Source organism: Sparassis crispa, assembly GCF_003851025.1.
Source record: "Sparassis crispa DNA, contig_000000F, whole genome shotgun sequence".
NCBI classification, from domain to species: domain Eukaryota; kingdom Fungi; phylum Basidiomycota; class Agaricomycetes; order Polyporales; family Sparassidaceae; genus Sparassis; species Sparassis crispa.
In genome coordinates, this window is record NW_020939747.1 from 2,943,318 (window position 1) to 2,966,928 (window position 23,611).

General features: G+C 50.5%; 13 protein-coding genes across 13 annotated transcripts; 6 read left to right on the top strand and 7 right to left on the bottom strand.

The window, feature by feature from the left end:
* Positions 1–189: 189 nt before the first annotated feature.
* SCP_0110940 (Mannan endo-1,4-beta-mannosidase F) lies at positions 190–2,439 on the top strand (the record flags this gene model as incomplete). The annotated part of the gene is made up of 18 exons (XM_027753323.1): positions 190–330; positions 385–408; positions 468–680; positions 731–852; positions 912–924; positions 977–1,064; positions 1,123–1,300; positions 1,355–1,420; positions 1,474–1,514; positions 1,577–1,632; positions 1,686–1,705; positions 1,762–1,774; positions 1,829–1,895; positions 1,951–2,007; positions 2,056–2,113; positions 2,159–2,179; positions 2,228–2,315; positions 2,377–2,439. 18 exons carry the CDS (start codon positions 190–192, stop codon positions 2,437–2,439), a joined length of 1,329 nt encoding a protein of 442 aa, XP_027609124.1.
* A 386-nt stretch (positions 2,440–2,825) lies between these two features.
* Positions 2,826–3,218, bottom strand: SCP_0110950 (hypothetical protein; the record flags this gene model as incomplete). Its single annotated transcript, XM_027753324.1, has 2 exons — positions 2,826–2,949; positions 3,004–3,218. 2 exons carry the CDS (start codon positions 3,216–3,218, stop codon positions 2,826–2,828), a joined length of 339 nt encoding a protein of 112 aa, XP_027609125.1.
* A 571-nt stretch (positions 3,219–3,789) lies between these two features.
* Positions 3,790–4,137, bottom strand: SCP_0110960 (exonuclease; the record flags this gene model as incomplete). Its single annotated transcript, XM_027753325.1, has 1 exon — positions 3,790–4,137. One exon carries the CDS (start codon positions 4,135–4,137, stop codon positions 3,790–3,792), a length of 348 nt encoding a protein of 115 aa, XP_027609126.1.
* Positions 4,138–4,947: 810 nt separating this feature from the next.
* SCP_0110970 (Phosphatidylglycerol/phosphatidylinositol transfer protein) lies at positions 4,948–5,682 on the bottom strand (the record flags this gene model as incomplete). The annotated part of the gene is made up of 5 exons (XM_027753326.1): positions 4,948–5,048; positions 5,101–5,192; positions 5,243–5,322; positions 5,376–5,488; positions 5,550–5,682. 5 exons carry the CDS (start codon positions 5,680–5,682, stop codon positions 4,948–4,950), a joined length of 519 nt encoding a protein of 172 aa, XP_027609127.1.
* Positions 5,683–5,980: 298 nt separating this feature from the next.
* On the top strand, positions 5,981–6,954 carry SCP_0110980 (hypothetical protein; the record flags this gene model as incomplete). Its single annotated transcript, XM_027753327.1, has 4 exons — positions 5,981–6,104; positions 6,153–6,253; positions 6,311–6,559; positions 6,610–6,954. The coding sequence occupies 4 exons, from the start codon at positions 5,981–5,983 to the stop codon at positions 6,952–6,954; spliced, it is 819 nt and encodes a 272-aa protein (XP_027609128.1).
* Positions 6,955–7,270: 316 nt separating this feature from the next.
* Positions 7,271–8,587, bottom strand: SCP_0110990 (predicted protein; the record flags this gene model as incomplete). Its single annotated transcript, XM_027753328.1, has 3 exons — positions 7,271–8,055; positions 8,112–8,217; positions 8,267–8,587. 3 exons carry the CDS (start codon positions 8,585–8,587, stop codon positions 7,271–7,273), a joined length of 1,212 nt encoding a protein of 403 aa, XP_027609129.1.
* Positions 8,588–9,295: 708 nt separating this feature from the next.
* Positions 9,296–9,792, top strand: SCP_0111000 (hypothetical protein; the record flags this gene model as incomplete). Its single annotated transcript, XM_027753329.1, has 3 exons — positions 9,296–9,449; positions 9,506–9,557; positions 9,630–9,792. The coding sequence occupies 3 exons, from the start codon at positions 9,296–9,298 to the stop codon at positions 9,790–9,792; spliced, it is 369 nt and encodes a 122-aa protein (XP_027609130.1).
* A 1,731-nt stretch (positions 9,793–11,523) lies between these two features.
* SCP_0111010 (Zinc-type alcohol dehydrogenase-like protein) lies at positions 11,524–12,803 on the top strand (the record flags this gene model as incomplete). Its single annotated transcript, XM_027753330.1, has 6 exons — positions 11,524–11,759; positions 11,831–11,892; positions 12,007–12,134; positions 12,186–12,236; positions 12,290–12,470; positions 12,538–12,803. The coding sequence occupies 6 exons, from the start codon at positions 11,524–11,526 to the stop codon at positions 12,801–12,803; spliced, it is 924 nt and encodes a 307-aa protein (XP_027609131.1).
* A 557-nt stretch (positions 12,804–13,360) lies between these two features.
* Positions 13,361–14,136, bottom strand: SCP_0111020 (54S ribosomal protein L8, mitochondrial; the record flags this gene model as incomplete). Its single annotated transcript, XM_027753331.1, has 2 exons — positions 13,361–13,618; positions 13,681–14,136. 2 exons carry the CDS (start codon positions 14,134–14,136, stop codon positions 13,361–13,363), a joined length of 714 nt encoding a protein of 237 aa, XP_027609132.1.
* A 3,518-nt stretch (positions 14,137–17,654) lies between these two features.
* SCP_0111030 (Acyl carrier protein, mitochondrial) lies at positions 17,655–18,249 on the bottom strand (the record flags this gene model as incomplete). Its single annotated transcript, XM_027753332.1, has 5 exons — positions 17,655–17,662; positions 17,714–17,743; positions 17,799–17,856; positions 17,922–18,002; positions 18,064–18,249. 5 exons carry the CDS (start codon positions 18,247–18,249, stop codon positions 17,655–17,657), a joined length of 363 nt encoding a protein of 120 aa, XP_027609133.1.
* A 929-nt stretch (positions 18,250–19,178) lies between these two features.
* Positions 19,179–19,951, top strand: SCP_0111040 (60S ribosomal protein; the record flags this gene model as incomplete). The annotated part of the gene is made up of 4 exons (XM_027753333.1): positions 19,179–19,337; positions 19,397–19,663; positions 19,722–19,817; positions 19,871–19,951. The coding sequence occupies 4 exons, from the start codon at positions 19,179–19,181 to the stop codon at positions 19,949–19,951; spliced, it is 603 nt and encodes a 200-aa protein (XP_027609134.1).
* Positions 19,952–20,370: 419 nt separating this feature from the next.
* Positions 20,371–21,457, top strand: SCP_0111050 (RNA-binding protein; the record flags this gene model as incomplete). Its single annotated transcript, XM_027753334.1, has 3 exons — positions 20,371–20,395; positions 20,459–20,682; positions 20,735–21,457. 3 exons carry the CDS (start codon positions 20,371–20,373, stop codon positions 21,455–21,457), a joined length of 972 nt encoding a protein of 323 aa, XP_027609135.1.
* Positions 21,458–22,115: 658 nt separating this feature from the next.
* SCP_0111060 (hypothetical protein) lies at positions 22,116–22,743 on the bottom strand (the record flags this gene model as incomplete). The annotated part of the gene is made up of 2 exons (XM_027753335.1): positions 22,116–22,640; positions 22,702–22,743. The coding sequence occupies 2 exons, from the start codon at positions 22,741–22,743 to the stop codon at positions 22,116–22,118; spliced, it is 567 nt and encodes a 188-aa protein (XP_027609136.1).
* Positions 22,744–23,611: the final 868 nt, after the last annotated feature.

The window sequence follows — 23,611 nt, forward strand, 5'->3', positions numbered from 1 at the left end:
ACATCATGTGCGTTCCTTCTGGTGGGAAGGGAGCAAGTTCACCTGACTGATTCCCGATGTTCTCCCGTCTCGAAACACGTCTTCATGCATTGGATGCTTCGCGAGTACGCTCAACAATTCACCGAGTCGATTATATAAATCAGGTATTTTATCCGCTCTCATTTCTCTTCGCAGTCCATGCAGCTCACCATGCGCCTGCCCTCCTTGACCTGCTTGCTGTCCATCGTTGCAGGCGTTCTGGCAGCAACGCGGAATGTTCAGAAGCGTGCTGTACCCGCTGGTTATGTGACTACAAACGGGACGGAATTTGAATTAGATGGAGAGCCTTTTGTAGGATCGCGCTTTTCATACAGTTGTCTCGGTAACTAACGTATGTTTTTTCAGGCGTTCGTGGGGACGAATTCTTTCGTACGCCTGAGCTAGACTCTAGGCTCCCTTTGATATCTGACATCACTTGTTCATATTAGTGGCTGCCTTTGTTGACCACAACGGATGACGTTGATGCGACTTTCGAGACTATGGCGAGCATGGGAGTGAAAGTCGTCCGCACCTGGGTATCGTCTCTATCATGTACATCCTTCGTGCTGATTCTGAGCAAATATCTCGACGTTCAGGCATTCAACATGATTAATGCTACAGAACTTCCAGGCGCTCTCGAGTCCGGTCTGACATACTACCAGGTAAATGAACGCAAAGTCGCTTGTCTTTGATGCTCACGACGGTTCAATAGCTATGGAACAACAGCGACTGGACACTCAACGAAGGTCCTCAAGGTCTGCAACGCCTTGACTACGTTGTTGATACTGCAGCCAAGTATGATATCAGACTCATTCTCACTTTTGCAAACAATTGGTGAGTTGTCCATTCGGAGATTTTAAGTGCGAGATCAATTTGTTATCATTAACTTACAGGTTTGGTTATGGGGTACGTTAGATCGTCGTCTGTCGGTGTCCGTTCTAGACTGATATTCTTCTAGGGCATGGAACTGTACATCTACTGGTTGCTAGGTCCGGATAGCACCCATGATGAATTCTACACTGATGCATTGACTATCGCTTCCTACCGTACGTCATATATCCAATCTTTGTCGCCTTTTCTTCGCAATTTATTGACTGACTCCAGAGAGATATGTGCAAACTATTGTCAATCGCTACCAAAATTCCTCCACTATCTTTGCTTGGGAGCTCATGAACGAGGCTCGTTGCGCTGGCGATAGTCTTCCCTCCGGATCCGATTGCGTGCCGGGCTCTGAGACTTTGACAACTTGGTACCAACTTCAGTCGGACTTCGTTCGAAGCTTGTAAGAATATGTATGGCAGCCTATCCTGCCTTCCTGCTCACGGTGATTTTTCAGAGACCCTTACCACATGATCACAACCGGCGGAGAAGGTCAATTCTATTGGGCTGAACCTGAATATTAGTGTGTCGCATGTTGCAGACCTGTGTCTCAGAATTGATTTGGCTCCGTTACAGCTGGTACGATGGCCAGTATGTCAGCGATTTCAATTACAATGGTGAAGGTAGTGCTACTTTTCATTCGATCTATCCCTTTAGTACTCAATTTGAGTTTCTGCAGCCGGCGAGGACTTTGAAGCAAGCCTTCGGTTGCCAAACATTGATTTTGGTACCTACGTAAGAAAGCCTTGGTGCAGCTGGTGAAATCCTGCTGATTGTTCCCTTGTCAGCATATGTATCCTCAGACTTGGTATGTGCGAAGCTCAACTGATAGGCCCTTCGTTCTCATCTTCATGGGATAACCAGGTATCCCGAACTTGTGAGTATACACCTAATCCAATTCGACGATCGGCAGTAATACGTCTATGAAAAGGATTACCCGGGTTCCAATTTCTCTGTTGAAGCATGGGGTCTCAACTGGATGTACGATCACATCGCCAGTGTGTACTTCGTCGGCTTCGATTTACACTTCCCGTTCTCACTCCCCTCTTTCAGCTGCAGACGTGGTAGAAAAACCTGTGATTATCGAGGAATTCGGGGCTCTCGGGCTGGGTATGTTTTGCCGCTGATTACTCTGACTTCGATCTCACGGTCAGCCAGACAACAAGTCTACCATATATCCAGTCTGGGTTAATTTTGGTCTTGAATCGAGACATGCGTGAGTTTCAAGTAGTTTGAGTTTGCATCCTTCGTCGTTAATTAGGTTCAATTCACAGGGGGTAAGGTTTGTTGGCCCTCTATTCTCCTCTGAGCTGAAAATCGCTCCGTGAAGGATTCAACCTTGGCAGTTCGGCATGTTGAACCTGACTGAGGATGGCGGTAATCGTATCATCAAGTACACTGATGCGATCAGCAACGGCGTGAGTAACCACGTATTTCTGCTGCGATTTCTAGAACAAAATCTCATCTCGATGATTGTAGGCCTCTCCTAACGATGGCAAGTTATTTCCAACCGTTCAGACGCCCGTATTCCTTGACATCTAACGGTCTGTTTATATCAGGTTTCACATTCTACATGAATCAAACCTTCGTCTGGGACATCTTCGTGTAAGTGGACCCATCCCGTCGATTTCCACAGTAATGTCAGTTTGCTGATCTTCCATCAGCTACGCTGCCCAAGTCCAAAACTACAGGTCCGGGTGATCGTAATTGAAGACGAATCAGAACGAGTTAGAACGAGTCCGAAAGCGGTATGGATACAGCGTGAACATTACTAAAGAATATCTTGATGTATGCAGAGGACAATGAGACCGATCACGACAGCTAACGCAGGCGCCAAACATTCCCTGCACGGGATCTGGACTATCGAGGCACTCAGCACACGACCTTATATTAGCCAGCCGTTCTCACCCTTCGAATTCCAGTGTTATTCATGACTTCATCGGACGCATCACGGTGACACCATCCGCTACTGTCGCAGCCTCTCCAGAGGCTGACTTCAATGCTTTGAGAACATCCGAGATGTTGCACTGCGTATCCTGCCATACTTTAACTCTGCAGCGAGGATAGTTAAGTATGGTTTTCATACGTTACTCCATTCAGACGCACCGTATATTTGCCTCCGTCCCGTGCTGTCTTACCGCGTAATGATACGGTGAACCGGCAGTGAGGACGAGAGAGACGTTCTCCTCGTGGTGCATGTGAATCGTCGCTCCCGCCTGGGAGCCATTTTCTTGACGCAGCGCGCGCATTGAAACCTTGTCCAGGGTGTTGTTAACGAGTTTGAAGAGGATCTCATAGGGGAGGGTACTGGTCGGTGACATAGTGGGTGTGTAGCCATAGCATAACTCGCTCGCTCGTTATATACAGCCTTTCTTGGACGCAGCTCAGGCAACGCACAATACATCGCACACCCCGGATCTTCCAGTTGCGGATGAATGACTGACCTTTGAGTTGGCATGGCCCGTTTTCTAGCTCACATGGTAGGCGCTCCGTTATTGTCTCCCGAAAGGGAACACACAGGAAGTTGTTACCAACGGATGTATCATCTCCCACGGGGCGGTACATTGGGACCCTTCCTTACAAGTTGCCTTTCAAGTATCGTTGCCGATCAGATTGTAGACATTGTACTGCTGGCTTCAGGACATGATAAGGGCACGAGATGGAAATGACTTTTGCGCGCGTTCCTACGCAATCTGAACTTGGAAGGCCTTATTGTCTAGAGACCCAGTGGACGGCACGATAAGCAAGTCCGCGATCACGATCGCGCAAACTCATTTGTTCTCGTCGAATCGGCTGCACGGCATGGACCTGGGCACAAAACGCAGATTTTGAGTGAGAGTGAGGGTCATCACTATAGCACAATTCCAACACAATTTTCCGTCCGCGAGCTGATTACCACCTAGTCAAATCACCCGCAGGTCGCCAGCCGTCCATGCGCATCTTGCGCACTATCCTGAGGATATTCCTACAATCATCAATGCCCGAATGGTGCCTTCCCTCCAACTCCAGATCCAGCTTCTGCAACATTTGCAACATGCCACCAGGAGGATGTTTCATGCCATAATACTTCCGGAATGCCTTCTTGACGTTTATCCAGCGGTTGTAGGGCGGCACTAGGTCACAGGAAGCATCGAAACCACGCAGCGCGAGCTGCTCGGGAAGCATAGTCTGGAGATCCCAATTGCCACATGTGAGGAAAGCGCACGACGTGGGATTCTCGAAGAGATCGTTCAATTTCATGAACTCCTGGAAGCGCGCTCAGACATTGGGGAACGTATCTGCGCGATCCACAACGTCCTACAGATAGACATTGGTGGTGAGTCCTCATGAAGCATGCATAGTACACGAGCGAAGAAACCTGAGTAATGCCTGTGAGCTCAGTGCAGAACGAAGTTAGGACGGGATTGAGGATTGGTCGGACGTATTCGTGAAACGTCGTCTCCATCTCGTCTCGTTCGAGGTTGTACATCAGCGTCGGGAACTCTATTATCTCACTCTTTCCTTGCAGGTCATCTCCACATGTCGCCTCGAAGTCCAGGATAAGGAGATAGCGGAGTCGCTGCCGTCGTGATGGGGATGTTAGAGAGATAGAGCGACGTGATAGTAGTTGACAATATTTAGAGCTGAATGTCGTGCGCATGGGAAGACGAGTACCTGCATGGGGTTACAGAAAATAGGAGACGCAGGTCAATGATGCGCCCACGAGCGCCTGGTTGAAGGAAGCAACCTTTAGATGACGATGGCACCGGCAGAAATTATAATATTGTGGATCAAACACCTCCAGGATGAATGCCGGGAAAGAGCCGCACTGAGATTGACTTGGTGGCTGAGCTCAGAACAAGTGCTGAGAATGCGTGCGTCATTCGCCTTGAATTTGATCGTGCAATTATCAAATATATGTGCAAGATCCAGACAATTGGATAATACAATGAGCGCTCCAAAGCATATCATCTGAACGGCACTGTACGGATATCAAGCGTGAAGGATCGTGAAAACATAGCCACAAGAAATCCACCGACTGCAACAACCTGCCCGCGAATAGCCAGCCAATCACCAGCTGAAGAATTTCTTCCTGAAATCGATCCAGAGGTTGAGGCAGAGCAAGTCTTCATCATCCACAGTGTAGCCCTGGACGTTGACGGAGAACAGCGCTAAAAATAGATAAATACGAGAAGCATCAGCAGAGAACATGACAATGCATACCAGCAGGAATCTCCTTAGGTAGTCTAACCGTGTGTATAACCTGGTGGTCGCCCTCCGTCACGGGGCATGCGAGATCCACATTGGCATTGCGTCTGCAACCACGCAAGTCAGAGGAAGAACAAATCTGATGCGTTCGACATACGCCTCCTCGCAAACATCGAATTCCTTGTGTAGCAATTTGATTGCACCAACTTTCACAGTGACATCCGCATACGCTCCTTCCTACTGAGAGAATTAACTGGGGTCTAAATCGCTCCGATTAACTGGAAACATACTTCAACAGCTTTATCCGCAACGCCCCTCACTGTGACCGTCAGGTCTGCGCCCTTCTCAGGCGGGTCAGGGGAGACCTCAATGCTCTGAATGTGGATAGGATCGGTTGGATTGCCTGGAACATTCGGTTCCAGTCAGCCCTCGTAACAAACATGATGACACGAGCGCCAACGGACCGCATGTCTCCCACCTCCAGTTGTCACTGAAGGAGCTGACACCCTGCACAATCTCCTGTTGTTCAGCAGGTACGATGGCGAAAACATTAGCAAGGACAGCAGCGAGAACAACGAGGAAGGAGAGGCGAGGCATGGTGGAAGGTGAGCAGAGAGTTGCAGAATTGGGCAACACTCTAATATTTAATGGGGCCGTGAGAAAGAACTGCCCGAATGAGAAATGCGGAGCAATGCTATGCGCACCAAATGCGTACAGCCGCGCGCGCTGCGCACTTCAACATCGACGAATGCCCTCGTGGTGAACGCTCCGGTAGTCGTTCAACTTTCTCTTTACTATCCATCCTAGAGATTTTGTCGGTTGTCCAGCGTTACGACCTTCCTACTACCATTTCTCTGACTTCATTACACCTCTTCGTATTGCGGGATCCCCAGCCATGAAGCCCAGAGACTACTGCTGTTGTGCAATCCCCATCCTCTATGTGGGAATATACGTCACCTTGACGGAACAGTTTGTTCTCGGAATCCTAGCGGGCACGCTGTCAGTCGCGACTCCGTCTAGTCAGTGTTCACCATGTGTGCATTGCGATTCGGTCTAACGCTTCACAGTCGTGGGCGCATCTACCCCTTCGTACGCGAAATGGATCTTTGCAGTCATCTGCTATGTTGCTGCGGCAGTTCAGTTGGCTGGCTTCTTCGCAGTGCGGAATGTACGTCTTTCCATGCTTTCCGTGGCTTAAGAGTAATTCATCGTATCGTCTTCGCAGGAAAGACCAACGATGTTCCGCCGCTATACCACGCTGCACCTCCTGCTCACTATCGCATCCTTTGCTGTCGCTGCTGCGTGGATCATTCTATCCGCTACTCGACACTCAAACGCCAAGTCGAAATGCGAAACAGATTTCTACGGCAACAACCCTAGCACCATTTCTGAAGCGTCAACTGTGTGCAATATCTTCCCATGGGTGGATATTGGTCTCATGGGCGGGTTGTGGGTTTTGCTCGCCGTTGTACAGGTCAGCCACTCTAATCACCTATAATTAATTCAGCGCCTGACGTGTAGCAGCTTTATCTCTGCTTCGTGTTGTCGTCGTACAGCTCTGCCCAAGAGCGCGATCATCTGAAGTATGATTCAATGTACGATGCAACCCCGCTCAGAAGCGACATACCCCTCGGCAACCGGAGCGACGCTTGGGAGTCGCGCCCGTTGACTGATGAGGGGACTAATGGCGGATTCCACGACAGGTCAGCAAGCGTGGGCAGTGTCTCTACTGTCGTTGGGTACAAACCCCAACAACCCGCAGAATATGGCCAAACTGGCTATCCTCCTCAGCCAGGCAATATTCCACCAGCGAGAGACCCGTATTATAATTCGAGTGCTGCGGAGTATGGCTACCCGGAGCGCACCTGAGAAGCTATCACAGTTCCACACTGTGACGGACAATTCATCCGTTACGGTAGGTGGCACCGATCTCGTTCAGTTTCTATGTTGCTGAACATGTTCTTGGAGTAGATGGAGTCGGCCCCTGTAAATATTGTATATCGTAACAGAAGGCTCCAATTCGTTAATCTCGTCGTACTCAGGATCACTGCCAGTTGCTATCTTCGTATATTGTAGATCCCATCCGTGAACTGGACATTACTTGCACCTCCGTATCATATGCAGAACAAACGCGTTTGAGATTGGTACGCCAACAATGTGCGTGAACTCTCGGGCATTCGTTGCCTCAGGATGGTAGGTCTTCCAGATCTTCTCCTTGCCAGAGTCCAAAGTCCAGCTGAAAGCAACGGTTGCGGGCCAACTCCTTCCATCTATCCTGTCTGTCTCCCTCGATCATAAGGCTGTTTCTGAGGCAGACACATACGTGTTGAGGCGCTATGGGACGGCGCAATAGCACATCTTCGAGAGCGTTGCACAAGCCACGCTCGTCCGACAACAACGGTATCGCATACCAGGCATTTGTGAGTTGCAGTTTGAAAACGGATATGGTTGGTGGAAGGGACAGCACGAAATTGGTCCGCAGCTCGTCTACAGTGACGAGGCTAAGAGCGAAGTGTTCCAACTTTGGCATGTTCTCTAGGCAGGCCGCGATAACCGTGCTCGTTAAGCGACTGCACCCAAGCAGGACCAGTTTTCGGAGATGTGCACCTGCCACGGATGCGAGCGACTCTAGATGACGGTTGCGGATCTCGAAACCCAGCCTATGGCCCAGCCCATATATGAACGAATGTAGACGGCATCCAGAAAGACTCTCCTCGACAGTGTGCTGATCGAAATGATTTCCGGTAATCCCATAAAGCATCAGATGTCGCAGCGCAGGCATGCAAACAGCGGCGGGGAGATGACACTCTCCAGTCACGCGCAAGACTTCGATAAATTGCGGCAGGACGACTTCAAAAAGGGTCACTCTCGTTTCTGGATCCAGGAAGAGCTCATAAGCCGTAAGATGGTGGGGATAGCCAGATGGGTACATCGCGTGCTCAAACCTGATTGCTAGGCGGGCGTTGATCTCTGTGAGGAGATTATAACCCAGTCTACGGAACGATAGAGGTATGCACGAAGCTCACTCTGTATATTGATAGGGATACCCTGGCGGCATTGAAATACACGCAGGCAGGTTAGAGAGGTCATCCGCCGCAACGCCAGGTGCAAGTTGGACAAGGGAACTAAAGGCTTGCAATCAATGAGGCACGACCATGTAGAGAGATGCAGCCTCTCTTACCTGGTCTGCATCCACAGATGCATTGGTAGGGCCGGATACACGGCCATCGTTCGCTACATCTGCCAAATGTATTTGTGCTGCCTGGGACTCCGTTGCATGCAGAATGAAGGCATTTATTTGCCGCTCGTGTTGCAAAGAGACATATCGGCCAATGATGGACACCGCTTCATCGAATACTTGCTTGCAAATATAAAGCAGGCGTATGTGGTGATTGGAAGGCTGCCGCCTGTTCGAGACGTGTTGGTGCTCTGAGAGGTAGAGCTCGTACACCACGAGACGAAGCTCAGCAGGTATTCCAAGAAAGGAGAGATTCCCAGACATTGCACCTGCGGTCTACGGCGGTGTCTGGCTGTGAAGGCGGTCGCTACGAACACCTCATTGCACTATGCAGGATGCTGGGGCCCGGCTGCTGAGTGGGAAGGCTGAGAGAGCGACGGTCATGTGCTGTTGCGTAGAACCCATAACAGGGCAGAGTTGACAGTGGGAACTTCGAGTTGACTGTTGCAGGCATCCAGCAAAGGTCTTCTTCGTCGTCTGCCTCGCTGCTCACGCATGTTATGTTGCCATACAACTCCATTTTCATCCTTTAGGCAATTGTCGACCGCATTGGCGCTGTTTGGCGACCAGGCTCAGCAAGACGCCGGTTCTGGAGGACAGCAACGGCAGAGACAACGTGGCAACGAGGTCCGGCATTTGTCCTTGGGTGTTGTCGTTCCCCGAGATATGAACCAGTGTCATCTCTAGCTGGCTGTGGCTCGTACGCGCGTTTTCCGGCTACAGGTCATCGGCCACGCACTTTACCAGCCTGTATCTCGTCGTGTCCTGTGCCGTAAGTTCAAATACCCAACGGACCGTGGAAGCTCGAAGCATCTGCCAAGCTGCACAATCAACTGGTGCCTATTTGGCGTTCCACTCCCTTGTTTCTCGCACTCTTCTTGCCCTCCGTAACCTACGACTTTTAACCTTACATTCCTTCCCCTCCTCCGTAACACCTCGTCGTATACAACTTGCTCACGATCGCTGCCAATCATGCCCGCCCCCACTCAGTATGAGGTGCTGCTGGACTTCACCAATGACACACATGATTGCGCTTCCGTCCAGTTATTACGGAATTACGGTCGGAATCCCGACGCAATCGTCCTCTTGCACCCGGGGGAGAGTGTTACGCTTGTTCTGGATGCAGGTGAGTTATCGAACGCGATGGACTAGCTTGCGGGGCATGCCTGAATGATGTCGCAGGTACCATATACAAATACGCATTGAAGACGCGTTCCAAAGTCGCGAATGTTACGTGAGTAGCATATCGATGTTCTGCCGCCGTAACCCCGCTCATAACAACGCGGAATTTTGCAACGTTGTACAGAGCGCGGACATGGCGGGACGTGAACTGTCCGGTTTCGCAGCTTTTCCCGAGTGGATCGCCCTCCACGTCGTCACCACCGTCTGACTCTCGGAGACCTGTGCAAGGCATTACGGTGGATCGTCTTTGGCGAGATATGCGGTTTTGCATGTGGAACGATTCATAGCATATAGGCTACTGGTGCGTGGTGTTGAGGTGCTGCGCATACGCTTCGCTGACAGTGATCGCGCACTTCGTCGCAGTTCGCTTACTGTCACTTCACCGTGATTACTGTGCCGCATCCCTTCGACATGGTGCCACTTTCTTGCCATCTGATGCACATCAGCTGGAGTCGTCTGGACGTCTTCCAAAGGCCTGTCGGGGTCGTGTTGGAAGGAGGGAAGATATGTGTGCCTCCACCGCGCTCGGATCGCTGGACATTGAGATTATTACTACCACATAGCACTCGATATTGTGTAATTGCTATAGCCCTACTGCTGTCCTTAGCTTATATTATGTGTCGCTGTACCGTCAAACGGACTGTACTGAGTCCAAACACAATGGACCGTCATACCACGTATCTCTGACGCGCGAACAATGAGGCTACAGCGTGTATCTCGACATTGCTCTCGAACAGTGCCATATCGGAAGCAATGCTCTCATGACAATGCAGAGGTGCGTGGTCACCGCGAGGCAGATATATATGTGCCTGTCTCTCATGGGAACCGTATAATGGCGAGATCTGTTCTCTGCGAATTCTGGAAGTGCTTCGTGGGCGTTCGCTTTTGGAGTTCAAACGCTCGCGGTCAACACCGTCCAGAGCAAGGCGGGTATGGCTGTGGGGGACACGACCGGCACGAAAATCACATACCACAGAAAATGACCTTGATAACTAACATTCAATACGTCATTTGGAGAAACGGATTGAGATGAATGACAGCATCTGGTCTCAACATATCGAGGCTGAAGATTCATCAAATGAGGAAGATTGGTAACAAACGCACAAACTTCCCACTCAGAGGGTTCTCGGCATATTATTGCGGGATCCAGAGTGGTTCCTCTCTTGACACGGGGTCAGTGAACCTAATCCGCGGTCACGGTAGCATCGCAGAGCAGAAAGGAAGTATGGACCGCCAGTGTACTGGTACGCACCAGTATTGAGCGGAACATTGCGGCATCTTCAATACATACTTCACTCCAGAACAGCCGTGTCCTCGCACTATACTATTGGTCCACGGGCTTTATATGTCCCGAAGGAGCTTGGGAGGCGACACATGACAAGTCTGCAGGTGGAGGGAATTAGCCATCTATCGATGGTGGCCGCGTTACATCCTATCACGACGCACGTTGCAAGAGCATTATTTTATGATCATAAATGGAAGAGAAAGCAGACGAACTGTGAGTTGCAGCTCATCAGCAGCTTTACAAAAGTGTTCTGCAAGTTACAAGCATCATAAAAAATGATAGCTAAAGTCAAGGACTTCAGACTCCCTGCGGACTGACAGCGAATTTAGGAAACACTGCTGGAGACTTGAAACGAAAGTTTGCCATGACCGCGCCAACTGAGAGCGTTATACCCGCTACCTCTGTGATAAGGCACCGTTGCCGTCCTGTGTGCTATTGATGTCGTGGTCACGTGATGGCGTTAACGCGACGCGTCTTGAGGTGTGACAAGTCGCCGGTTGAGCGTCATGTCGTGAGGGCAGTTGGAGAGGTTCATCATCATGCATGAACATGGCACCACAGACACTGGATATATAAGCTCGTCACTTGTTCGTCGCATGCCCACGTCTCACTTACTCAGGGCCGCTGACCACAATCACCATGCAAGCAGCTTCGAATGCAATTCAAGACGTAAGCTTCATCCATCCTGTCCATACACCGCAAAGGCCGACATGATATATCACCTCTACCGCACATGGGTGCGTTCCCGACTGTGGTGCATCCTGAATACAAGATTCGTGAAGATGGCAGCATCATGAGAGCATTGGCGTGGTTCGGTACGAGGGATGCTCGTCTCATCGACGCTCCCATCCCAGACATCTCCGCGCCAGACGATCTCATTTTGAAGGTTACAGGCACCACAATTTGCGGTTCCGACTTGCATCTATACAACGGCGAAATCGTCGCATTACAGACATCCTTGGACATGAGGTCAGCCAATAATACCAGCCGGTCTAACAAACACTCACTTCCCTCGAACAGTTCATGGGCATTTTTGACAGAGTTGGCCCAAATATGAGGAATGTCAAGATCGGACAACGGGTCGTAGCCTCTTTCAGATTGCGTAAGGTGGATGCAAGTACTGCAAGTAAAAGCTGTCTTCGTTTCGCGACGAATCCCTCTCAGTCAACGCCTTCTTAGAGACTGCGCTGTTCACTGACAGCCTCCCAGACTACAGAATGGTATGGTCACCGCAACGCGGCTTTCTTCGGACACTCGCACTTCGCGGGTGGATTCGCTGGCGGCCAAGCCGAGTACGTCAGAGCACCTAAAGGCAATGTCAACCTTCTCTCGATCCCCAACGAGGTATCCGACGAGACAGCACCATACCTATCTGACGTGTTGTCCACGGCATAGCACAATGTGATGGACACCGGAGTCCAGGAGGGCGACGTCGTCGGAATCTGGGTAGGTCGTCTTCGGTTGTGGTCGAGTACGATGAACTTAACAATGACCGGTAGGGCCTCGGTCCTATCGGTCAATGTGTCGCACAATTCGCCAAGATGAAGGGTGTTAAGCGCATCATTGGTATCGACCGGGTCCCAGAACGACTCGCCTTCGTCCGCGACAAGACAGGAATTGAGACACTGGACTCTGCACAACACACCGATGTCGTCAAGCGCTTGCAAGAAATCGCTCCCGGTGGGCGGTGAGTGCTACCCGTGATAGATCCAAGTTTCCCGTACTCGGTAATGAAAACCGTACTCAGGCACACTGCTGCACAAGGTTGAGAAGGCGCTGATGCTTGAGACTGACGTACCGGAAATCGTAAATGAGATGGTCATGTCTGTCAAGAAGGGCGGACGATGCGGTGTCATCGCAACCTATGCAGGTCACTGCAACCATTTCAACCGCGGGGCGCTGATGGAGAAGGGTGTTCGACTCTTCGGCAACGGTCAAGCACCGGTACATAAGTGGTGGAAGGAGATCCTATACGACCTGATCATTCCTAGGAAGTTCGACCCCACATTGTAAGTCATTGGTCCTAGTTTATTAGCCTCTAAGTTGTCACTGACCTCGGGCATAATCATGATTACTCACCGCATTCCCATAAAAGATTTCCCAAGACTCTACTAAGCATTTGACAAACGGCAGGGTGGCGTCGAAAACGTATTCGTTGAGACCAAGTTCTCGAACCCGCCCTCTCCGGGACGTTCCACGCTGAGTCACGTCGAGGATTGGGCGTTGTGAACAAAGCCAATTTCAAGTAGTGGAGACATGAGACGAGTCGCACGCGAATGTAGTATTGATAGAGCACTGTATTCATAGTTCCTCGATTCGTATGCGCACACGCTGCAGGTGCGAAAAGCAATATAATTACCTATGGTAGAGCGGTCAGTAGAAATCAAGTAAAACTGGATAGGCTTGCAACGTACCTTATGAATCCGTAGCATTGTACTTGGATTTACGCTGATGAATGCACAGTTTATCCGTAAAAGCACACCAAGCCGTTTAAAAAAAGTGGAATCCATGTGCATCAGTAAAAGTAAGTATCTGGAAACGACGATAGATATTGAACGGTATAGGACCAGTTACAATTGGCTCCAGATTGATGTCTTATCTATACCAAGCTTCCGTCTTTCGAACCATCGTGGTCGGCTTGAGGGTTCCTTGCCAAGCGCGCCTTGGGAGATGTGCAGTGCGCTACGAGAGCCCCCCGGGACAGTCTGCCCAGCCTTCAATCGGAGGAACTTCAAAGAAGGAAGAGGGGTCTCATCGCCCTGTTCCTCCTGTTCCTTCTCTTGCTTAGCGACGTCCGCCATCGAGAGTGGTTTCGCAATTAGGGTATCCTATTAAAGACGTTGTGTCCAGATGCGTCAAATACCATGCGTAAAAGAATTATGAGACGCACTGCATGATCTTTAGCCTTAGCCACCAATTCAACAAGAGCGTCGTTCTTCCTGAACTTCAACACCTTTTGGAGATTCCATCTTGTCCATTGTCTCAACTCTCCTCGCTCGTTAGGCTCCAGAGACCTCTCTTCCACGACGACGTCCTCAACGCCCTCCACACCAGTCTTTGCAAGTGCGCGAGGCCCTCCTTTCCCCAGGCGCTTTCCGACCAACTCCCATCCAACAGCACGAGCAGTCATCTCGAACTTCAAATCTCGCGGATTGTCCACCAGCTCCAGGATCGCGTGAGGCGCATTGTCACCCGGACGGTTTCCGAACTTGTGGATGCGCGTGTATCCCCCAGGTCGGTTAGCATACCGTTCGGCGAACGTGCCAAAGACCTTAGGGAGGACTGCGGGTTTCAGGACAAAGGCATTTGCGCGTCTCCACGCTGGAAGGTCCCCCTGCTTGCCCATGGTGATGATCTAACAAGCTCCGTCAACCAAGGGTTCCAAACATCAGAATAGTAGAAGCAGTCACTTTTTCTGCAAGCCTGGCCGTGTCTCTCGCTTTAGGAAGGGTAGTCTTAATTTGCTCATACTCAAATAACGAAGTCACCAAGTTTCTGATTGCTGAGTGAGTACGCGCAGATATATCACGAGCTGAATTACAGCGCACCGCAGCATTAACATCCTATGGGACGATGTCCTCGAGAACTTGCGGAACGCAACTCCATGCTTCATGGCTGTTTCTTGTGCAAGTGCCCGCGATTACGCCGAATTCTGAGCGTGGCGGTCAGCTGTGTGCAGATTTTGGCGGGATATTGGAGTTCATTTCGGCAATTTCCACTTCGAGATCAGCTTCTGCGCTCGATGCCGAAGATAAGTACTGTTGACCTTAGTTTCAGTCACGCATCACAGGACCAGTGAACTGAACCGTTTTGGGCGCTTGTCACATGTCACAAGGCATTCGTGAACCCAAGGAAAATGTGTTCATGGGCGCTAAAATACCATATATAGCAAATGTTCATCTAGCGCCCGCATCAAATGAGGTCTGTGAACTGTGAACTGAGGACATGTCACATGTCACAAGGCGTGAACCTAAGGTCATATCAGTACAGTAGTTCGAGCAATCTACGGTGTTTGTCACTCTGGTACAACTCTGGTAGGTGTAAATTCCAGGTGGGCGCTAATAAACCTTCCGACTAGTAGTACCATCAGGTTCCATGAAGTGGAAGAACACGTACGGGCGTATAGTGTCTCCAAATATGAGGTAGCTACTCCATTCCAAACTAAAAGGAACTGCTGCTACTCCAGCAGAACTGGACGAGAGACTTTTGTCCTCTGCATAACACATTGTACGTACTGCAGAATTCGTACGCCCTTCGCATGCGTATGGTCACCTGAGAGTGAATCCATGTACCTAGGGACAGTGCTAACCATAGAACACCTCTTCTGGACAGGACCGACAGAATCCTTATTATGAAGACCATCCGAACTAATGCCGTTCTGAATCCCCGGCCTGTCTTTACTCAATTACAACCACGGAAGCCGCGAATGATGTTGTATTTCGTTGAGTCTTGCAAATCTCATTTCTGCATGTTGTACAACGCCCTTATGCACGCTGGTGTAAGTCAGGTTTGTGGATTACATTCTCGACACTCCAGATGCGTGAGTGATAACGGTACATCCCGTATTATCCAAGCTCTTATCTGCAGCAGATCGGTTGCCTCCTCATACCTAACGATGGGATGGATTTTTGTCAAGGGGAAATCAAGGTTATCTCAGGAGCTCACAGAGGTTCCAGTACAGGTCATACGAGGCTATGCCATGTCGTTCGGCATTCAGCGCTCAGCGCTCAGCCTTATTGTCTTTTGTGAAATCATTTGCGGGTTAATGCTGTCATTCCACGATTATGTGATAATCCTGAAATCCCAGCGGCTTGAAGCCAAGTAGAAACGAGAGGCCGATTCATACAGCTGGACCTTCCTTCTCCAGAAAACAGTGGACAATCCGCCAAGCGGGGCTGCAGTCCGGGGCCCCGTTACATCATCGACAACATGGCCCGCACTCGACGGCCCGCTGTCGCGAACGCGCACCGTCTTAATATAAGTTATCTCAAAATTCTCGCTCAGTGAACAAGCACTGATTCGTACGTACTCGCTGATTGAGCATGGAAGAGATCAGCGTAGGAGGGGACGGTGAAAACTGTTCGTTGACAAGTCAAATTATGAGAATGAGCTGCAAGTACATGGGTTGGGAAACCAAAATAATTCTGCGCTGACTTTTCTCCCTCTACTTCCAAAGACAGACATCGGTCATCCAGCAAATTCGTGCCGCCATTTCCCGCCGATGAACTGTCCGGACAAGTCTACCACAAAGAGATCACCGGAATCAGGATAAAACACCTGCCTGCTGGCGTCGCCCCCGCATGCCCCACAGTGTGCGGTGGTAACATAAAGTTGATCCTCCTTCGGGCCTATCCAAAAATCCGGAGAAGTGAGAAGATCATAGATAAGTTAACCTTACCGCCAAAGCAGCATGCCGTCACATGGTAGACTGTGGGTAAGAGTACCTCTACATCCATGACGCCTTCTTTCGTGTACCTGATAATGCGCGATCCACCCCACCTATTGGCATGAGTCAGCCGATGATAGGGTCCAGGAAGGTGTGAGAAGCCCACCGTGCAGACCATACTCCGCCTTCCTTATCAATGCAGAGTCCGTCTGGGTATGATCGTTGGGGGAGTCCATGGGAGATAGAATCCACAAAAATGCGCTGCTGAGATAACTTGCCATGTTCATCATCATAATCATATACATAGATGCGGTTGACCAATGAATCCGTAAAAAACCTGTTGAAGGTGACGTACTATTCGTAAGTGCACGCGGCGAATTATACTTACATCATTTTCCCGTCAGCACTCCATCCGAGACCGTTGGAATCCTGGGAATATCATTCACTGAGGGTAAGGTCACTTGTTATGAACTACACAAGAAAGCTCACCGTGAAAGGTCCATGATCTATGACGGTGGCAGTGTCGGTATGAGGATCGTACAAGTATATCCTGCCGGGTACTCCACGCATCGGTGAGTACAGAGTGCCTGCTACATAACGCCCTTTGGAATCGCAAGCCCCATCATTGAACCTTGTATGAGGTTGATGTTCAGGCGGTAACGGCTTGCTCAGGTAGCGGAGCTTCGAGTCCTTTCAATAATCGCAAAGCCTTGAGCGGTTGTGCACGCCAACTTGGTGTTCCGATCAATCCGAGTCTGTCGGAATCGGCGGTAACATTAAAATTCTCACTTACTCCCTCTCCATTTTGTCGTATAGCTAGGCAAGTGACAGGCTCGTCGAACTGTTCAATAGTAAGCTCTGACGTGCCAGTATTGTAGTGGTAAACCTTGGTGAACGAAGGACAAATCAATACTCTTCAGAGACATAATCCAATAAAGCAGTCTTCACTTTGTTCTGCTCAATATCAACGAAATGCAGGATGGATGTTTTTGAATCGTAGAGAGGTCCTGAATTCAAACGTCAGATAGCCAAGCCCCTGTTTCTTACCATAGAATATCACCTTCGCCTAGGCTGCAAGACGTCCGAAGCAAAGGGCTTTCGACAGTTATCCTTTTGACAGGGAGGCTGGTCATGTCGAGCACTCCGAACACGGAACAAGTCACTGGGGACCAACCATCGTCTTTTATAGCGTAGCGAGAGCTATTCGAGACAGGAGTGGTCCGGGACGACGTGCCGTATACTGAAGGCGACTCACGTTGCACTAACGGGATTAGTCTTAACGATTACAGCGGGTCCAATGATAAAGCGATCACCCTCGTGCGGGGAGTTACCTTGGAGGCATGTCTTCGGTATGTTTCGATATCTTACGAAGTCGGCAACACGGCCGTTTTCAATAGGAGCACACCATCTCATCGGAACGCTGAAGTCAATTCGAGAATGAAGGACATATCCGTTAGGTATCGACATGTGCAACAATCCTAGTGAGCTGCCAGGAGCGTCAGCCGCGACCTCAAATATTATATGATATCCTGCTTACCCTCTGGTGTCTTCGCGATATAGTCGATCGCTGTGAGAAGTTCCGGTTAAGAGGGACTTTGAGAAAGTGAGCAAGTGATCCGCACCCTGCTGCACTGTTTTGATTTCGTCGGCTTCCGCATCAGGGATCTCAATAGCGAACTCCTGGTCAAGGGATCACAAGGTTATTAAAACCAAACAACCCCACATATGCACCTTGCTGCACATACCTCTTCCACCGCCATAACGACTTCAACCGCGTCCAGGCTGTCAAGTCCGAGATCGTCCGTGAATGATGACGTTGCACTGAGCTAGAGGATAACGAAAGCATAAACGATGACAAGTAAATGGTGAAAGAATTTGTTGTGGTACCTTCACTAGGTCGACTTTCTCGAAACCTTTCAACACATCTAACACACGCGTCGTGATTTGCTCTTTTGAAAGCCCTGCTGCTGCAGAATACGCAGCATATCGGAGAACCCGAGTAGGCTTTTGGGGAAGGGCTACCGCGAGCCGTGGGCGGGCTACGCTTCGAACAGCCAAACGAAGGAAGGACATATCGAAACACAGGACGTTGCAGAGAAACGTCGATGGGTCGCCTCGTCACTGCTCGGGCTGAGCCGCGACGGTCACATGACAACACAGGAATTCCTCCAAGAAATTCAGAAGACGACACTGTCATTTCTCAGGGGTGTTCGTGCACGGGTTGTACTCAAGGAATCCAGCCGCAATCAGGAATTTTCGTTGAACATGAAGTCTACTAATTACTGTAAGGCGGGGTGGAACTTGTGGATTTAATCGGCTTAGACTGGTTAATGAACAGAGAGCAGGAGGATTATCCGGCAGAAGCAAGAGAAGGTGAACTCTTGATCATTAGATGAAAGTCAAGTTAACGGTTGAGGATAAGAAGCGGAAGACTTTACAATAGATCTCGATATCGTCATTCCGACGAGCAGTCGAAGAGGCACGTTAGCACTCACGAAGGATATCCTTCAACAGAACAAATTCTAAGCGTCCAGTAAGGTGAGCTCGAGCTCGGGAGAGCTCAGCAGTCCTGAAAATAGTATTATTTCATTGCTTGGAAAGACTTATCGAACCTTTCCCTGGTGAGGAAACGTGTGTATGTAAATCAGAGATTGGGAAACAACTTCGTGCGACGCGGAAGCGTCCTACCAGAGCACACTCGCACGTCGTGAAAGGTATCGCATTAAACGAGTGGTAGAGATTCGGTGAGCGCGCGAGTTTAGACTCTGAGGCCGGGAGTTGCCGGATAGAACTGCATAGGTCAAGTCACAGTGGCTGTCACTCCACCTGCTTTCAGCCACTACTATACGACTGCAAGATCGTCAAGGTGAGCTTCAACATATTGGCCGCGGACATTGGTTGAAGTCTCTCTGTTACTCCCTCTTCCCCTGCTTTCAGGTCAGTTTTCATTAACGCGGTCTCGTCTTCCTCCAACTCACGCGTTTACTGGGATCAGACTCGCCATGGCCACTTTCTCTTCGACACCCATCGTCATCGATGGCAAGGGCCATCTCCTTGGTCGCCTGGCTTCCATTATCTCGAAACAGATCCTGACCGGCCAGAAGATTGTCGTTGTGCGGTGCGAGGAGATCAACATTTCGGGGAGCTTCTTCCGCAACAAGGTGCTGTCGCGAAACTTGAAATTCCTGCGCGTCGATTCCTTACACTTTCGCTTATCTAGCTGCGGTACCACAATTTCCTTCACAAGCGGCACATTGTCAACCCGAAAAAGTCCGGTCCATTCCATCATCGCGCCCCTTCCAAGATTCTGTACCGTGCCATCCGCGGCATGGTCCCCCACAAGTCAGCTCGCGGTGCGGCAGCGCTTGAGCGGCTCAAACTCTTTGAGGGTATCCCTCCCCCGTATGATCGCAAGAAGAGAATGGTAGTTCCGGAGGCCCTGAGGGTCTTGCGATTGAAGCCTGGGCGTAAATATTGCACGGTTAAGGCAAGTAACATTCAAGTTGTCTGTCGTGTAGAGTCTTCATATGTCCCTGGTCATTCAGCGTCTGTCCCATGAAGTTGGCTGGGGCTACAAGGACGTTGTGGACCGTCTTGAGGAGAAGAGGAAGATCAAGGCGCAGGCGTTCCACGAGCGCAAGGTGAGAGTTGTGACGCTGGAGACCTTGGTTTCTCTGCTAACGAGACTATGCAGCTCGCAGCGGTCAAGCTGCGTCAAAAAGTTACAGCGGACACTGCATCATCCTTCGAGAAGCTCACGCAGCTTGGCTACTAGACGGTACTACATGGCTAATCGCATCCATTATTCGCACCCTACTATGACCAGATGCCTCCATGTGACTACGTACTGCTCTTTTATGCCTGTCGACGGGGAAATTTCTCTGAATATGATACTTGCTTGTCCGAGATGTATTAACAGCATACATAACGAGCATAGATGGCTGCGTTGAGTCACACCAGATCTACAGACTGATTCGAACCAGACCACACCAAGCCAGACGTGTCCCACAGGTCCAAGAGGAGGGATTGAGACTCCGCTTTTCGGAGACTTAAATTCACCCAGATCTTCCCGGCGAAGGCCGATCTGCGCTGTCCTGCGCGTCGCCGCGACCGACACAGCTTGGACGCTCACCTTATCCTCCTCCATCCCCTACCTCCTGTTTTCTCTCCCCTCACCTTCTTCCACCGAATCCAATGCCTTCCGACTCCCCAGTTAACCGTGAGTCCGACCATCTCTCCTGTTGAATCCTAGTCAAATGTCTTACCTGTGGCCATTATTCAGCATCTTCTCCGCAGTCCCGTTCCCCTTCGCCTACGGGCAACGAAATCCTCACCCTCCGTGCACTTGTCAGCACCAAAGACGCTGGCGTGATCATTGGAAAGGCCGGAAAAAATGTCGCTGATCTCAGAGATCAAACGGGCGTTAAAGCGGGAGTTAGCAAAGTTATTCAAGGAGTCCATGAACGAGTTTTGACCGTGAGCGGGTCTGTAGAGGGCGTGGCAAAGGTTCGTATCACCCCCTTTTCTGTGCTTAAGTGAATTGACTTGTGTGATCTAGGCCTATGCTCTCATGGTCGCGCAGCTTTTGGCGTCGAACCCGTCCTCCCCTATCACCTCCAACTCCTCCACACCCCACACATCTATCAGACTTCTGATCTCACACAATCTTATGGGTAGTGTCATTGGCCGCAATGGCCTGAAAATCAAGGCCATCCAGGACGCTTCGGGAGCGCGTATGGTGGCCTCGAAGGAGATGCTACCTCAGTCGACCGAGCGGGTTGTTGAGGTCCAGGGTTCCTCCGAGGCCATCGGTCATGCCATCGAAGAAATTGGACGATGTCTTCTGGAGGATTGGGAGAGGGGCCTGGGAACCGTCCTCTTTCATCCAGGCGCCGGAGACGAGCGGACGGGGCGCCGCACAAACCAGAGTCGACGGTTGAATGGCGACTCCGGCCCGCGCGGGCGGACATCACCATCTCCTAACTCCCCCTCACAGCAACCGACCAACCTCCGCACTCAAAACATTTCTATCCCGTCCGACATGGTCGGTTGCATAATCGGCCGGAATGGCACAAAGATCACCGAGATTAGGCGCCTTTCCGGATCCAAGATCTCTATCGCGAAAGAGCCCCATGACGAGACAGGCGAGAGGATGTTCACGATAGTTGGCACTCCGGAGGCCAACGAGAAGGCGCTCTTCCTGCTGTACAATCAGCTGGAGAGCGAGAAGGAGAGAAGAGTTGGAAGGGACCAGCAACAGCAGGAGGAGCTCCAGGATTAGGCGCGTCGTTGAGCGCCCATTATCGACATCCATTCCATGCCTCGCACGCCCATGCACACACAATGCGTACAGGCATCCCGGGTGCCATTCAAATGTTCCGCCGGGTTCTCATCTCCCATCTCCTCACCCTTCTAACTCGTCGCCGTGATTTCTGCCCTTACTCAGCTCGTCATCGCTGTCCGTCGTCTGTCAATACTTCGAAAACTGACCCTAACGTATCCGAAAAATCTACGGCACTCTCCGCCCGTCCTCTCTTCCATTCTATCTCGTCCGTCCTCGTATCCACTCATCGCTTTGGTCGCATGTCCCTTTTACTCGCTTGTGTGGGGGAGCTTCCCTCTCGGCTGTACCTGACGCGTCTTGACTGACCGCTCGTACCTTACGTTACCATACTCCGTGTGCATGCCTTTGCCAGTCAGAGACATTCAAAAGTATGCATAGCTTAATGTGTTATATCTCACTCGGTCGTGCAGCGAACATATATTGCTTAATCTCCGTGCGTTCTTGCAGTGAGATATGTGCGCAAGGTTCAAGAAGGTGCGCTTAAGGTCACATGTTCGCGTCTCGCGAACCACCACGTCTATCGCATCAACAACTCCGCAAATTAGATGAAGCCGAAGCGCTGATGACTCTAGTACTGTAACTCGTAGCATAGATATCAGGGAACGGCTGTGGACCACGCGTCGTAATAGATACAATCGCGAGGATTCACAGGCCCACCCTCTCGACAAGACGTAAAGGTGGGGCAGCGAACGCACGGTGCCTGAGAGCAACCGAACGAGAAACGTTCCTCACTGACCGCCCTGTAGACGTGAGGCCCAAGCTCAACGTCCCCCCAGTCGACGTCAGCAGTGGTAACAGCAGTTGCTTCAGATAGACTGGGGATGGAGTCGACCTCGGACAAGGTGGTCGTGACTGCTCGTTTCCCCTTCGCTCTCGTGGATGGCCTTTGCTTGGAAGATGTGCTGGTATCGATGAGATCATCGTGATCCCCAAGTGCACCACGATGGTCGACGTTGGAATTAACCGTCTTCATCCGTTTTCGGGGGACACTACCTCCACATTCTTCCTCATCCTCGAATTTCCTCTTCCTTTTTTCAAGGGACTGCTGTCCGTCATCATCTTCATCTTGGGGGTCATCGAGGGAGTACACACTCCAGGTCAATGTCCCGAAGGACGGAATCTAAGCAATAGGAGACAACTCCAGGGAAGAGAAGCAGCAGCGTTTCAGCAGTGAATAATACCTTCTCGATCTGGCCATCCACAACAAGGACATCGAGAAGCATTTCGACGTGCTCAACAGATAGGTCCGTCGTAGATATTCGGCTCTTTCTCACAAACGATTGTACGTCCGTCGAAGTCGGGTAGCCCGGAGGGCTTGATATGGGGAATAATAGTCGAGTCCCCTCACATCGGCCCCTTGGGTAGCTCTATTAAGTGCATGTTAACCTGACACACCTTCAGTTAACAGTAGCCGTGACTTTACCTTGCCCCGAATGAACTGCAGGCAGCTAGCCCTCAACAACCGGATAAATTCGGTATCAAGCTCGTTATCGGTGTACCATGGACCACCTGTCAATGCCACGGATGGCTCAAGATTGGATAACATGTAGATCCTCCGTGTGTGGTGCTGAAATGATTGTAGAAGGACAGTCAGCGTTATGTGTCATACATTCTATAGCAGCTGAGGCGCGGACTTGCACAGATGGTACCCGCTTGATGAGGTGCTTTTGGAGTAAGGATTTCAGGCAACGATCTATGGCGATCTGGTGAAGGTTTGTCTTGGCTTTGATATGCTTAGTCCAAAGGCCTGCATAATCCATGCGATGAGTGGGTAATATCAATGGCTCACGACGTATATACCTTCGTTAGCCGATGTTCATATATGACCGAGCACCATCTTCTCTTCGGCGTTCAAGCTCTGTGTCCTGTGTTGCAACGCAGGACACCGAAGGGGCCAAAGTTAATGTCCACTCGTATATCACGAACCAAGAGGTAGGGCGCCAGTGGCACGTACAATTGGTATTCATCCTGCGACACTGCCCGAAATGCAGTGATAGTTCCTTGAGAGGATTTCAGAGCCTTCAGGAGGCCTACGCTGAGCAGATAGTTCAAGGCGTCGACTCGGACCGCCGCATCTGGGACTACTGCTTC